This window comes from Herpailurus yagouaroundi, unplaced genomic scaffold, assembly GCF_014898765.1.
Source record: "Herpailurus yagouaroundi ecotype Mexico unplaced genomic scaffold, PumYag 210, whole genome shotgun sequence".
In the NCBI taxonomy this organism is placed as follows: domain Eukaryota; kingdom Metazoa; phylum Chordata; class Mammalia; order Carnivora; family Felidae; genus Herpailurus; species Herpailurus yagouaroundi.
In genome coordinates this window covers 15,955,218-15,970,587 of record NW_024412441.1, presented here as the reverse complement: position 1 = coordinate 15,970,587, position 15,370 = coordinate 15,955,218, and the positions used below count along the sequence as shown (strand labels likewise).

The following is a 15,370-nucleotide window of genomic DNA, read 5'->3' as shown; positions in this document are numbered from 1 at the left end:
ATGATACTAAGATTGTTTCATGTATTTTACTTTTGCTTATAGTGCTGCAGTGAATAGTCATTTTGTACATAAACCTGTAGGTAAATTTTTAGAATTTGGTCAGAGTAGGTGCAAGTGTAATTTTTGATCAATTTTATTAAATTGCCCTCCACTGAGATAGTACCAGTCTGTTGGTACTAGCAATGTGAATATGTTTCTGCATAATCTTGTCAAGAGAATGATCACCAAACCTTTGGTGTTTGCCAATCTCATACATGAAAAATGATATCTCAGTGTAGTTTTAATTTTCATTCTCTCATGAATGTGAGGTTGGGCATAGTTTAAGATCCATATGTGGGGTTCTTTTGGTCCATTTTTCTATCAGTGTTTTTGATTATTTTCTTACTGATTTATGGGATTTTCAAAAATTAAATTGACACACAATGTTACTAGTTTCAGGTGCATAACATCTGACTTTGACAGTTGATGGATTTGACAGTTCTATTACTCCTCCCTCACCATAATAAGTGTAGTCACCATCTGTGACCATACAACATTATTACAGTATTACTGACTATATTTTCTATGCTGTATTTTTCTACTCCGTGACTTATTTTTAGAGTTGGAAGTTTGTACCTTTTAATCCTTTTTATCGATTTTGTCCGTCCTCTCACCCACCTTCCCTTGGCAACCACTGGTTGGTTTGTTCTCTGTATTTAAGACTCTGTTTTGTTTTATTTTGTTTAAGTGAAACAATGTGGTATTTGTCTTCCTCTGATTTATTTCATTTGGTGCTTCTAGGCCCATCCATGTTGTTGCAAATGGTGAGATTTCATTCTTTTTTAAGGCTGAGTAATATTCCGGTGTGCACGCACGTGTGTGTGTGTGTGTGTGTGTGTGTGTGTACATATATACACACCCCTATCTTCTTTATCCATTCAACTATTGATAGACACTGGGCTGCTTCCATATCTTGACTATTGTAAATAAAGCTACGGTAAACATAGGGGTGCACATCTCTTTTCGACATTTATTTATTTATTTATTTATTTATTTATTTATTTATTAACGTTTATTTATTTTTGGGACAGAGAGAGACAGAGCATGAACGGGGGAGGGGCAGAGAGAGAGGGAGACACAGAATCGGAAACAGGCTCCAGGCTCCGAGCCATCAGCCCAGAGCCCGACGCGGGGCTCGAACTCACGGACTGCGAGATCGTGACCCGAGCTGAAGTCGGACGCTTAACCGACTGCGCCACCCAGGCGCCCCTCGACATTTATTTTTGAGAGAGACAGAGCCTGAGCAGGGGAGGAGCAGAGAGAGAGGGAGACACAGAATCTGAAGCAGGCTCCAGGCTCTGAGCTGTCAGTCAGCACAGAGCCCGATGTGGGGCTCGAACCCACGACTGGTGAGATCATGACCTGAGCCGAAGTCGGACGCTCAACTGACTGAGCCACCCAGGCACCCCGCACGTATCTTTTCAAATTAGTGTTTTTGTTTTCTTTGGGTAAGTATTTGGTAGTGAAATTACTGGATCATATGGTATTTCTATTTCTAATTGTTTTAAGCAAGGTCCACACTGTTTTCCACAGTGGTTGCACCAATTTCTATTCCCACCAACAGTGTACAAGGTTTTCTTTTTCTCCACATCTTCACCAACACTTGTTTCTTGTCTTTTTTTTGTTTTTAAAGAAACCTGTAGTATCATAGCGCATTTATTTATTTATTTAGTAATCTCTATACCCAATGTGGGACTTGAACTCACAACCCTGAGATCAAGAGTCAAGGCTCTTCAGACTGAGCCAGCCAGGTGCCCCTCTTGTCTTTTTGATTCTAGCCATTTTAACTGGTGTGAGGTGATACTGTGATTTTGATTTGCAATTTCCTGACGATTTTCATGTGCCTGTTGGAAAAAGCTCTGTTCAGGTCCTCTGTCCATTTTTTAAGTGGATTGTTTTTTTGGTATTGAGTTGTGTAAGTTGTGTATATATTTTGGATACTAAGCCCTAATGAGACATTTTTATGTCTCTTTATTAGGGAAATTAGTTTATGATCTGAATTGCAGTTTCTTATTTCATAGTGTGCTATTGTTCTACTTTATGCTTCTTCAGTTTTGTTTTTTTTTTAATTAAAATAAGCATTTACGTGGTTTGAAGAACCAAACAGTTCTGTGAGCTCCTCTTCTTGGAGAAGATTCTCCAGAACCAACCATTTTAAACTTTTACAGTTGATTCTTTTGGAATTTATCTTTAAATCTCTAATGTGCTATTTGATTATTTTTTTTCCAGTTCTGGGAGTTATCTGTCCCATTACTGTAGATGAAATCTAGCTCTTCTTTTTTAAAAAAAAATTTTTTTTTCAACGTTTATTTATTTTTGGGACAGAGAGAGACAGAGCATGAACGGGGGAGGGGCAGAGAGAGAGGGAGACACAGAATCGGAAACAGGCTCCAGGCTCCGAGCCATCAGCCCAGAGCCCAACGCGGGGCTTGAACTCCCGGACCGCGAGATCGTGACCTGGCTGAAGTCGGACGCTTAACCGACTGCGCCACCCAGGCGCCCCTTATTTTTCCTTTTAATAACATCCGGTTATTCCATGGAATCAAAATCTCTTACCTTTCTGAAAGGAGTTTGGTTGCGTGCTTCCTTCCTCCTCCTCCTGTGATTAACTTTTCTTTGCCCAACTTAATCCCTTTCTAGGCTTTTCTTTTCCAAGCTGCCCTTTTCTGCTTGTGTTGGCCCCTCTTCCATTAGGAAAATTCACTGATGTTTGGCCATGGACTGTCTGCTTATATTTTAAAATGGGCGTTGAATAGACGGTTGGAAGCTTTGTGCCTGTCCATGGGATTGGTTGGCTGTGGGATTGCTGTGGGGTGAATTTGATCTAGCTTTTTGAGTAACCTCCAATGTCAGTACCTTAGATCTTTTCCTGTAGAGCTAGTGAGATTCTAAAGAGTATAAATAAGCCTCTTTTATTAGAGGGTATACATTTGATTGCCAGCATTTGGGGAACTCAGTGTCTGAAAAAGGCTAGTGTACCAAACAATATGTAAACTTCTACTTAATTTTACATTTTAAGGCTAGTTTCCAGCCCTAATCTCAGCCTGGTGTTCTCCTTTTCAAAAGTTCTGTTTTACCTTCTTCAGAAATAAACTTCCATCTCTTTCTGGGGCGAGGGGATGCTACTCCTTCATTTGGCTGCGCAGACCCACAGAGGAGAATTCTGGGAAGGCACCTGCTGCTGCAGTAGACTTTCCATCAGTCCTCTTGTTAGTCCCGGTTTCACCCCCACTGCCTGCAGTACCTCCACGCTGCAGTTTAAACTAGTGTCCTTGTTTGCTCACAGTTAGCCTAGCATTTAACTTAGCATTCCACTAAGTCAGAGTCTTGGTTCTGCTGCTTCCCCGGCTTCACAGCGTGTTTGCTGTTGACTTCACTCTCGCTAACTTTATCTTCATGGATTTACAAGTCCCTTATAGGGGCGCCTGGGTGGCTCAGTCGGTTAAGCATCCGACTTTGGCTCAGGTCATGATCTCACGGTCCGTGAGTTCGAGCCCCGCGTCGGGCTCTGTGCTGACAGCTCAGAGCCTGGAGCCCGTTTCAGATTCTGTGTCTCCCTCTCTCTCTGACCCTCCCCCGTTCATGCTGTCTTTCCCTGTCTCAAAAATAAATAAACGTTAAAAAAAAAAAAAAAAGTCCCTTATAGTTGAGAGGAATTCAGAGATGTTTTCTACCAAAATGTTATTCCCTTCTGTTTATTTAGTCAGCAGTCATTCTTCAAGGCGGACAGTGCCAGCAATGTGGAGAAGCATTGGCTTTCTTTACATAAAGTGTAAAACTAAACTTCTTAAAGAGATAACCATGCCAAATTACTGACAGCATCCTTAAAAAAAAAAAAGTAAAATCCAAATTGGGTGAATAATGAAAATATAACAAACAAGCTTGGTTCTGCTTAATAGTAAGTTTCAGTAAGAAGCCTGCTTTTGGTTTGAATAGAAAGTTGAAATGGAAACTTGGTACCATTTGACATAGATACATTTGGAATGATATAAATGTTACCGTTTAATACAAGGATTGCCATAAAGCAGTATACAGTTAATTGCCTTGTGCGTGACACTACTTGTAGCAGTTCAGAAAGGTGGTACTTTCTTTTTTAAATATGCTTTTAAAAAATATTTATTCTTGAGAGAGGGAGAGGGAGACAGACCAGAGTATGGGCGGGGGAGGGACAGAGAGACAGGGAGACACAATCTGAAACAGGCTCCAGGTTCTGAGCTGTCAACACAGAGCTGGACGCGGGGCTTGAACTCAGGAACCATGAGATCATGACCTGAGCTGAATTCAGCCGCATAACTGACTGAGCCACCCCCTGTGCCCCGATAAATACTTTGTTTTGGAGTAGTCTGTAAGATATCATAGGGGAGGACATGCTTGACTTGAGGTTTTGTTTTTTTCAAGTTGGAGAAGAGGATATATTTGCTATCATTTTGGGAACCTTGGGCAATAAGCCGAAGTTCTCCAACTTTCATTCAGAAAGCGAGAAATCTTTTTAAAATCTTTAGTTTATTTACTTGTTGTATTTCACTTGTATTTATCTGATATTGCAAATGAAATACAGACTTGCTCGCTGGTACTGTACTATCCCCTCCTCACTGTATTTTAGTCTCACAGTGTCCTATAATTTTATATTTGTTGTCAGCAGTTGGTAGTTTACTTACTAGTCAGACTCTAACCACACAGAATTTCAGAACAGGAAGAAATGCTTGATATTCTTTTGTACAGCTTCCCCCATCCCTAGGAAAACAGATACTTGGTAGAGCCAAGAATCAAACCCAATGTTTAGCATTTGGTTCCTTGTTTCCCACAGTTAGTTGTCTTAAGATGGTATGTTTACTGAATGTATTTGTTATTTTAGATGCAAGTTAGTATGCTTTTATTATCAGAAGATATTCTAAGCACTACAGATTTCTTGGTTCTTTTGGGACCATTTCGTTTAGTCTCTTCAGATTTAGATTTGTAAAAATGTAGTTTGTTGTCTAGACTTTGTGTTGCATGAAGCTTTCCCAGATTATCTCAATGAAATATGGCCCTTGGTCATAATAATCTGTTCTAATAGATGTTTTTATAATTCATGTGATAAAATTTCCATGGCCAAGTTTATAGATGATACTATGAAATGAACTGGTTAATAGTTAAAATGACTTAATGACTATCATGTATGAGTAAACCATTCTTTAAAAACAAAACTGGTCCAAGCAGGTAGGAGTGGCCAGAATTTTCATCCCAGCTCCTTGCTTAAGCCAACGTCTCTATCACTTTTGGGAGACTATCCCTCATTACTACTGCCCTTTATTATTACTGACTTAAGGGAGGCAGAGAGCATTCAGTTTAAGTTCAAAGCCCTCTCTAGAACATATGTGTGAGTCTTTCCCCCCTTAATTTGACATAAGATCATTGAGATAAGTAAGAACTTTTAAGCTATATTAAAGATAGAGGAAATCCAAAGGAAAATAAACATCTAATACAATAACCAAAAATATAATTTAATCGATGCCTTGTCTTCTGGAATGCACAGTTTCATTCAAAGATATAATTCCTGGATTGACTTAATGTGGTGGACACCATTTTGGCATTCATTACCCTAGATCCCATACCTGGATGCTGTCCTCCTTGGAAATTTTTTCTCTGACAGAATGAGGCTCTTCTAGGACACTGGAGTGACAAGTTCAGGGGTTTTTTGTTTAAGGCCTTTATCTTTTCAGTGTAATACAAAGGCTTGTCTTTGTCCTTCATGAAATCTACTTCACTTATGAGGGAGAATATGGCCTATGGTAAAGGCCACATAACATTTATCACTTATTGGGAATGGAAGTGTTGCTTTGTAAAATCACTTCTCTCAAACTAATTTTTAAAAAATCTAGCATTTATTCACTACTTGTTTTTGCAGGGAAATAAACATACTATTTGGGGGAAATAGGAGGTATACACAGAGGGGCCATTGATTATGCAGAGTAGCATGCACTAAATGGATGGGAAAGTAGCATTTACTGTTAATGAAGTTTAGTAGAGGGGCGCCTGGGTGGCTCAGTCAGTTGAGCATCCGACTTCAGCTCAGGTCACGATCTCGCGGTCCGTGAGTTCGAGCCCCGCGTTGGGCTCTGGGCTGATGGCTCGGAGCCTGGAGCCTGCTTCCGATTCTGTGTCTCCCTCTCTCTCTGCCCCTCCCCCGTTCATGCTCTGTCTCTGTCTGTCCCAAAAATAAAAAAATTAAAAAAACGTTAAAAAAAATGAAGTTTAGTAGATAGAGCACCTCAGAGAAAGGATTTCTGGAAGAGGTGAGACCCACATCTGACATTTTTGGAAGAATGTAGCTTTGCATAGGTGGAGGATAATTAAGGGCGTGGGGAGGCACGATTTGAAAATAATTTAGTGCCCAAATTATGGTAGATAAAATAGTCCTGCTTTTGAATTGAGGCTCTAGTTACTCTAGTAACTGTAATCAGTTACTGCAAACGTTTAGTGCGATACGTGTTTTTTTTCCTTCCCTTTTATAAGTTGTTATTTGAAAAACTGAAGGTATATTCTTTGATGACCTATTATTAAGTGTTTCCTACTGTGCTGTCAGTTTTGTTTATAAATGTGAAATATATTTGGGCTTGATTATAAACTGAGGGCAGCTTTGAAGTAAGTGTGCCCCTCTTTGGATGACGTTCTAGTCCCTAGACATGGTTAAGAGAAAAGAGAGGAAAAAGCCTCTGTCCTATAGATCCATTTGATCTAAGGAGTAGAGATGATTTTGAATGAACTAAGGAAGGGTTTAGAAAAAAAGGAACCTAAGGGGCACCTGGCTGGCTCCGTTAGAAGAACATTTGACTCTTGATCTCGAGGTCAAGAGTTTGAGCTCTGTGTTGGGTGTAGAGATTACTTAAATAGATATTAAAAAAAGAAAAAAGGAACCTGAAATTCAGTTTTGCAACTGTTTTAATTATCTGGTGATGAGTAGTGTGAGTACATTTTGACTATGTGTATTTGCATGTATTTGATCTGTTTGAACGTTGTAGTAATATTTCATTGGGAGTATTTGAACAGCCCTTCAAAGTCTCTTTTCAATGAAATTTGACTTATTATATGTGAAGGTTGTCTACCCCCCTACCCTTCCTCCCTTTTAGAGTGGGTTTGTAAGCAAACTCAAAGGTATCAAATTTTTTTTTTATGTGGAGGCTTATTCTGTAGAAGAATGTAAACTGTAGAAACTCACCTAAATTTTAGGACCTCTAGACCTTTCCCCCAGATATGTTCTTCACACTGAAAAGCACAATTGTCAGATGGGTTTGCTACCTTCTCAGGCAAGAAGAGGTTCGCATGGTTTTGAGTTCTCAAATCCACGATTCTAAGTAGATAATGGACATTTCAGTGGGAAATAATGTTATTCTTAGGATTTCAGTGCTGCTGCTTTGTCCCTTGAAATGCTCACGTATAGACTCACACATACATACATATAGTACATATAGTGTACATACAGTACACATACATACATACCAGCTATACCAAACTGTGCTCTTGCCCTTCTTTTGGTGTTTGTGCTGGCTAATGCCTTCTCCCACTTCCATCATTTAGGTCTCACCTTTGGCTTTTTTGGGGGGGATTTTTTTAAACCCCATTTTAATTTAATTTTTAAAATTAAAATTTTTTTTTTATTTTTTACATTTATTTATTTTTGAGAGACCGAGAGAGAGAGAGCGTGAGCAGGAGAGGGGCAGAGAGAGAGGGAGACACAGAATCCGAAGCAGGCTCCAGGCTCCGAGCTGTCAGCACAGAGCCCAACCCGGGGCCCAATCCACGAACCTTGAGATCGTGACCTGAGCTGGAGTTGGAGGCTTAACCGACTGAACCACCCAGGCGCCCCTATTGTTATTTTTATTGAGCGAGAAATAGAGCGCACATGCACATGCCTGTGAGAGCTGGGGAGGGGAAGTGGGGAGAGGGAAAGAGAGAATCTTGAGGTGGCTTCGTGTACAGTGAGGAGCCTGTCACTGGGTTCCACCTTGTGACTGTAAGATCATGACCTGAACCAAAGTCAAGAGTTGGACGCTCAACTGACTGAGCCACCTAGGTGCCCCACTTTGGAAAAGTGGAAAATATATAAGGCTGTCTTTGACACCTCCTGTTAGCATATCTCTGTTTATCTCCTTGTACCCTACATCACAGTGTGCCTTCTTGATCTGTGCGCTTGTCTTTATCTTCCACTAGACTATAAGTTCCTCTAGGGAAGGGGACATCTTATTCCTAGTACCTAATACAGTGCCTGGCATGCAGTAGGTACTGAGAAGATACTTGAATGAGGGGCGCCTTTCTGGCTCAATTGGTAGAGCACGCAACTGTTGGTCTTGGGGTCATGAATTTGAGTCCCACGTTAGGGGTAGTTTACTTAAAAAAATAGGAGGGGGGAAGAAAATATTTGAATGAGTAACTATTGTACTATTATGTAATTTTAAATTAATTGAACAAAGTTAAAGTATTCTTTTGACAGATACATTAAAAGTATGTATAATTTATTGCTGTATTTTATGCACTGATTATTAATGAGAAATTGTAGGGTTATCCCAGACTTGAATGCTACATATTATATAAACACATGTGCAATCTTTTAGGTAATTTTAAAAATGATTACTTGGAGCACCTTGCTGACTCAGTCTGTAGAGTATGTGAGTCTTGATATCTAGGTTGTGAGTTAGAACTCCACATTGGGCTTGGAGTTTCCTTTGAAAAAGTAATAAATTAAAATTAAGAAAAATTAAAATGTGATCACTTAAAGTGATTTAAGCAAATAACTTAAATAAAAAAAGACAAGTAGTCCCCAGTTTTCCAGGTCTGAGAACCCCTTTTAAAATATTATTTCTCAGGGGCGCCTGGGTGGCGCAGTCGGTTAAGCGTCCGACTTCAGCCAGGTCACGATCTCGCGGTCCGTGGGTTCGAGCCCCGCGTCAGGCTCTGGGCTGATGGCTCAGAGCCTGGAGCCTGTTTCCGATTCTGTGTCTCCCTCTCTCTCTGCCCCTCCCCCGTTCATGCTCTGTCTCTCTCTGTCCCAAAAATAAATAAATGCTGAAAAAAAAAAAATTAAAAAAAATAAATAAATAAATAAAATAAAATATTATTTCTCAGATTCTTATTTCATAGTACAATTACCATACTGGGCTGCTCTGGGTTCACTAATGTATTTTTCTCAAAGAAGGCAGTGGAAAAGGACAAATGTGTTGTTTTTAGGTAATGCTTTCTGTGTAGACATTCTTGTAAAAACTCTGTGGCCCACAGAGTTGTATATATCACTGGTTTCTAAACATAGGTATGTAGAACAAGCCATTAGTATTAATTTTTTAAAACTTACAACTTCTGTTTATTACCTTTCATCTTGAAAAAGGCAAATTGCATTTAATACAGTGATTGACACTGGCTTCCCATGCTGTTAGTATGTCAAATTGGGCTGGTGAGAGATCCTAAGGAAGGGAGGAATTTTCACTTTCTCACTTGTATTTGTCGTCGTGGTATCCCATTGAAGTTTACATGTATTTATGTTGATTTCCATATGGTCAGGTTTTAATGAAGCTGTCTTCAAAAAGTGAGTAAATGACTATAAAAGATTCCTATCAAAAAATCAGATTGATGATAATAAAGCACACACAGGCATACACATAAAAAATGTTAGAACTCCTAATTCCAGTATGATCTCTCATTATGCGGTAAAAACCATGCTATAATCAGATGTGAAATGTCAACTACAAAAAATTTGAGATTGTCAAAAAAGATTGTTTGAAGTGTAGATCTCTATTGTTGAAACTGTACCTTGCCTGTGTGTGCAGTGTTACTTGACATGGAGCTAAACGATAGCATGAAATCACAAGAAATTAGCAAGACATTTAAAAATTAGGCATTCATTTCTGAGTATCAAAAACCTTTATGAGGGCGCCTGTGTGGCTCAGTTGGTGAGCGTCTGACTCTTGATTTTGGCTCCAGTCATGGTCTCAGGGTCGTGGAATCAAGCCCCAAGTTGGGCTCTGCGCTGAGTGTGGAGCCTGCTTGGGATTCTGTCTCTCCCTTTTCCCCTCTTCCCCACTTGTGTGCACTCGCTCACTGTCTCTAAAATAAAAAACAAACAAAAACTTTGTGATTTTTTTTTTTTTCAGAGATGTTTGATAAAGCCATACAACATGCAATAAGAGTACAAAATTTGGGGGCGCCTGGGTGGTTCAGTCACTTAAGCAGCCGACTTCCGCTTAGGTCGTGATCTCGTGGTTCTCAAGTTTGAGCCTGACCGCTCAGAGCCTGGAGCCTGCTTCAGATTCTGTGTCACCCTCTCTCTACCCCTCCCCTGTTCACGCTCTGTCTCTCTGTCAAAAATTTAAAAACATAAAAAAAAAATTTAACAACAACCAAAAAAAGAGTACAAAATTTCACCAAATTATAAACGTTTACAAGGCCCTTTGAGGTTTCTTGTTGAACAGTAAACGACAGAAAGCCATATCACAGGAGAAACACTTGTTTTATTTGTCTTGGTCAAAATGACTGAAATAACATGGAACATATGGCAAAAAATTAAAATGCATTCCTTTGCCATCAAATGCCTTTGAAACATGCCTGGTATACAGTGCCGATTTGAAGAAACCAGTATCAGAACAATTATATGTTGTGGAAGGTTTGCTTTGCAGTTGATTAAAATATAGGTGTCGTAACATACCTTCTTCCCCTTAGTGTTTGCTGACTTGTGTTTCAGTAATAATGGGGATGAATAGCAAAAGCAGAGAGATGCTAGGCAAATGTGTATTTTCAACAGTAAATGTTTTCTTTAATAAAGACCACCTTTTATGGAAGAAAAATTGTAGTCACATAAGGTAAAAATCATTCACTGCATCATTCCTAGGTAAATTTCCACAGCAAAGAAATTGAACCAGGAGTTTATAAGGAGTGGTTAGTGTGTCATCAGTGTAGTTAATTTGATAGAAACAAGACCTTTAACTTTAAACGATAGTAAAGTTATTGACAGTGCTTATAAATGAGAAGTAACCAAGACAGACATTTTATTGCATAGAAGTTTGCCGATTATCTCATAGCAAAGTTCTTTGCTTCTGAAGAACAGTAGAACTTAAAATAGGAGTTGCTAATTCCTCAGCAGTATGCAGATATTTAAAAAAAAATTTTTTTTAATGTTTTATTTATTTTTGAGACAGGAATAGACAGCATGAACAGGGGATGGTCAGAGAGAGGGAGACACAGAATCTGAAACAGGCTCCAGGCTCTGAGCTGTCAGCACAGAGCCCGATGCAGGGCTCAAACTCACGGACCAAGAGATCATGACCTGAGCCGAAGTTGGCCTAATGCAGATATTTTTAGGTAAAAGAAACACATACTTTAATGTTCCCATTCAAGATAAAGTTTCCTTACCAAGAAGGTATCTATTTTATTTTATTTTTTTTTTAATTTTTTTAACGTTTATTTATCATTGAGAGACACAGAGCATGAGCAGGGGAGGGGCAGAGAGAGGGAGAGACACAGAATATGAAGCAGGCTCCAGGCTCTGAGCTGTCAGCACAGAGCCCGACGTGGGGCTCGAACTCACAAACTGTGAGATCATGACCTGAGCCAAAGTTGGTCGCTCAACCGACTGAGCCACCCAGGTGCCCCAAGAAAGTATCTATTTTAAAGAAGGTAGTGTTACCAAATAAATAAGCATTTGGGGGATAAATTTAGTTTGGAAATATAATGGTTTGTTTTGTGATTTTTGTTGGAAAAAAGGTCATGTATAGTAACTGCCAAATTTGCATACTTTAAGTACTTGGATCGAATTGTGGTATATGTTCTAGGAAAACTCCTACATTGGCATCAAGAGCGTTCACAGCAGAGATGCCTGGGTGGCTCAGTCGGGTAAGCAGCCTGCTCTTAATGAGCTTGCAGTTTCATGAGTTCAAGCCCTGCATCAGTCTCTGTGCTGGCAGCACAGAGCCTGCTTGGGATTCTCTCTTTCCCTCTCTCTCCTCTCTGTCTGCCCCTCCCCCCCACTCACATGGGCACTCACTTTCTCTTAAACATTTAAAAACAAGAATCTAAGTAAAAATGTACTTAGAAGTAGGCTTTCAGATTGTTGTGTCACAGTTTTAAACCAGTGCATTAAAAAATAAACATTGTATTACATTGCTGTTAATACAGAATATAATTTTGTATACTTGAATGGAAAATAATTTTTATGTTTTTTGAATCTTACCTTTCAGAATTCCTTTTTTAAATATTTATATTTGTAATTTGTTAGTATAGTATTCTATAACTCATGAAAAATTGTAAAATTGTGTAATTTATAAATATTATATATGGTGGTTCATTGGGATTTTAGAAATAGAGATAAATTTTTATTGTAAAGTTAGGTTAATGGGCGTAGCTGAAAAAGATATGAAAAAGATTTTCATAGCTGTAAGTTATCTAGGGACGCCTGGGTGGTTCAGTCGGTTAAGCATTGACTATTGATTTCGGCTCAGATCATGATCTCACAGCTTGTGAGGTCTATCCCTGAATTGGGCTCTGTGCTGACAAGCTCAGAGACTGCTTTGGATTCTCTCTCTCTCTCTCTCTCTCTCTCTCTCTCTCTCTCTCCCTCTCCCTCCCTCCCCCCCCCCCCCAATAACTAAATATGTAAATAAATACACTTAGAAAAAAAAGACAGTTGATATGGACTGGTGTCTTTCAAAATGTGATTCTTCAGTTGCTAGCATGCTCTTTTGAATGTCCCTATCTAAGATGTCCTGAAAAAAAAATCTTTGGGTGTGTAGATGAGCTATGGAATCTGCGTTTTGAGCAAATAACAGCAAACATTTTATGGTTTGACTATTTTTCAAGTACTGTTCAAAGCACACTACATTAACTCATTCTTCACTGCAACCCTGTGAAGTGTAGGTACTCTTGTTATCCCATTTGACAGATGGGAGGTAGGGGTGCAAGTGACTAATTCAGAGCAGGAATTTGAGGTAGAAGTGACTAAGAAGCTTACGGTCACACAGCTAACGAGTGTTAGGGCCAGGATTGTAGGTAGGAAACTGACAGGGCATCTCCACGCTTACTTGGAGAACCACTACTCTAGTCCAAGTCCTTGGAAATTGGAAAAGCTTTATTCTAAAATAATAGTAAAGTCAGGAGGGAGGGCGATGCACAGTAGTACTTACCTTAGCACTACCTAGTAGTACTGTCTATGAATTTTAAGTCTTTTGTCAGTCAGCACTTAGTAAAAGTTGTCCTAATGCTACTCCATGCTTACAAAACTCGACAACAGTAAGTATGTTCTGTAGCACATCATTAAAGTTGTGTTGTTTTATTGTTTTTGCCAGAATCCCAGGTAAAGGTTTTCATTTGATACACAGTAAAGCTTTGATAAAATCAGATGTTTGTAGAATGGAGATTTTATGTTTCAATTGAATTTTGAGGTTGTCAGGATCACTGGGGGAAAACATAATACATGCCTTTAGAAGTCTTTCTGAAATACAGTCGCATACTTTAGTACCTTAATCTATTGGAAAAAAATGCCACACCAGTCTGAACTTCTATATGAACTCCAGGGTGATCTTAGTTGCATGTTTAAGAAAACTTAGCCAGGTTTTGTTTCTTTGTTTTCCTTTCTCCTGGAACAGTGATTCTCAATGTACTGCACATATAAATCACCGGAGAGGCTTCAAAAAATTACTGATATCTGGGTCCTACCCCTAGAGGTTCTGATTTAATTGGTCTGATGATTCTAATGTGCTACGATTGAGAAACCGCCGTTCTAAAATAAGGATATGTGGGGAAATTTTCTTGGTTTCTTTTTTGTTGTTCCAGTAAATTCAGATAACACTGAAAAATATACGAGATAGGCGTTAGTAGAGAATAGATAGGATAGTGAAGAATAGAATAGAATATAGATCATTGTCTCACAGACTGAAGCATATAACACTTGGCAATTTTTGTTTTCTTTCAGATTCATTATTAAACATGGGTGCATTTTTGGATAAACCCAAAACTGAGAAACATAACGCTCATGGTGCTGGGAATGGTTTACGTTATGGCCTGAGCAGCATGCAAGGATGGAGAGTGGAAATGGAAGATGCACACACAGCTGTTGTAGGTATTCCTCACGGCTTGGACGACTGGTCATTTTTTGCAGTTTATGATGGTCACGCTGGATCTCGAGTAGCAAATTACTGCTCAACACATTTATTAGAACACATCACTAACAATGAAGACTTTAGGGCAGCTGGGAAATCAGGGTCTGCTCTTGAGCCCTCAGTGGAAAATGTCAAGAGTGGCATCAGAACTGGCTTTTTGAAAATTGATGAATACATGCGTAACTTTTCCGACCTCAGAAATGGAATGGACAGAAGTGGTTCAACTGCAGTGGGGGTCCTGATTTCACCCAAGCATATCTACTTTATCAACTGTGGTGATTCACGTGCTGTTCTGTACAGGAATGGACAAGTCTGCTTTTCCACCCAGGATCACAAACCTTGCAATCCAAGGGAGAAGGAGCGAATCCAAAATGCAGGAGGCAGCGTAATGATACAGCGTGTTAATGGTTCATTAGCAGTGTCTCGTGCTTTGGGGGACTATGATTACAAGTGTGTTGATGGCAAGGGCCCAACAGAACAACTTGTTTCTCCAGAGCCCGAGGTTTATGAAATTTTAAGAGCAGAAGAGGATGAATTTATCATCTTGGCTTGTGATGGGATCTGGGATGTTATGAGTAATGAGGAGCTCTGTGAATTTGTTAAATCTAGGCTTGAGGTATCTGATGACCTGGAAAATGTGTGCAATTGGGTAGTGGACACTTGTTTACATAAGGTATGTAAGTCTTTTTGTTATAATTATAAATACCCTGTTAATTTTGAAAAGGCACGGTAAGTAAAATTAACCAAACTTAAATTTTAAAAACTTTTCCCTTAGGGAAAACCTGTGTATTTTTAAATTATCTTCTTCATCAGAAATGACTTATTTATTTGTTATTATTTAATTTATTTACTTTTGGCCATCCTCGTTTATCTCAGCCTTCTAATTTGAAAATTAGGTTTAATAAGTTTGTGGCATTTGTTCTCATTTAAGTACTTTATGGCTTGTTGATGTGGCAAGGGCATCTATACAGAATTGTGCCTTTTGATTTAAATTCTCAGCACTGGCAATAAGCTGTCTTATGCCTGATTTTGAAGCAGTTTGGTGAACCACGTATATAGTATAATTCTGTATTAGATCTACAAAAGATACGCTAGAGACCTAGGCTAAGTCAAGTTTTGTGATTTATATCTGAGCCTCCTGGCAGATGAGATGAAAACTGAAGTAAAAGTACAGATTGTGTATATCTTATTGTCTAATAAAAGCAGCTCTTTTC

At 39.1% G+C, this 15,370-nt stretch overlaps 1 protein-coding gene across 5 annotated transcripts in view; it reads left to right on the top strand.

Annotated features, from left to right (window-relative positions):
* PPM1B (protein phosphatase, Mg2+/Mn2+ dependent 1B) overlaps positions 1-15,370 on the top strand; it is a 90,903-nt gene that overhangs the window by 40,805 nt on the left and 34,728 nt on the right. For all 5 annotated transcript variants that reach the window (XM_040453881.1, XM_040453882.1, XM_040453879.1 and 2 more), the window contains exon 2: positions 13,970-14,829. In XM_040453881.1, coding sequence (XP_040309815.1) covers positions 13,984-14,829 — 846 coding nt within the window. In that variant the 5' untranslated portion in view covers positions 13,970-13,983. The remainder of the gene's footprint in view (positions 1-13,969; positions 14,830-15,370) is intronic.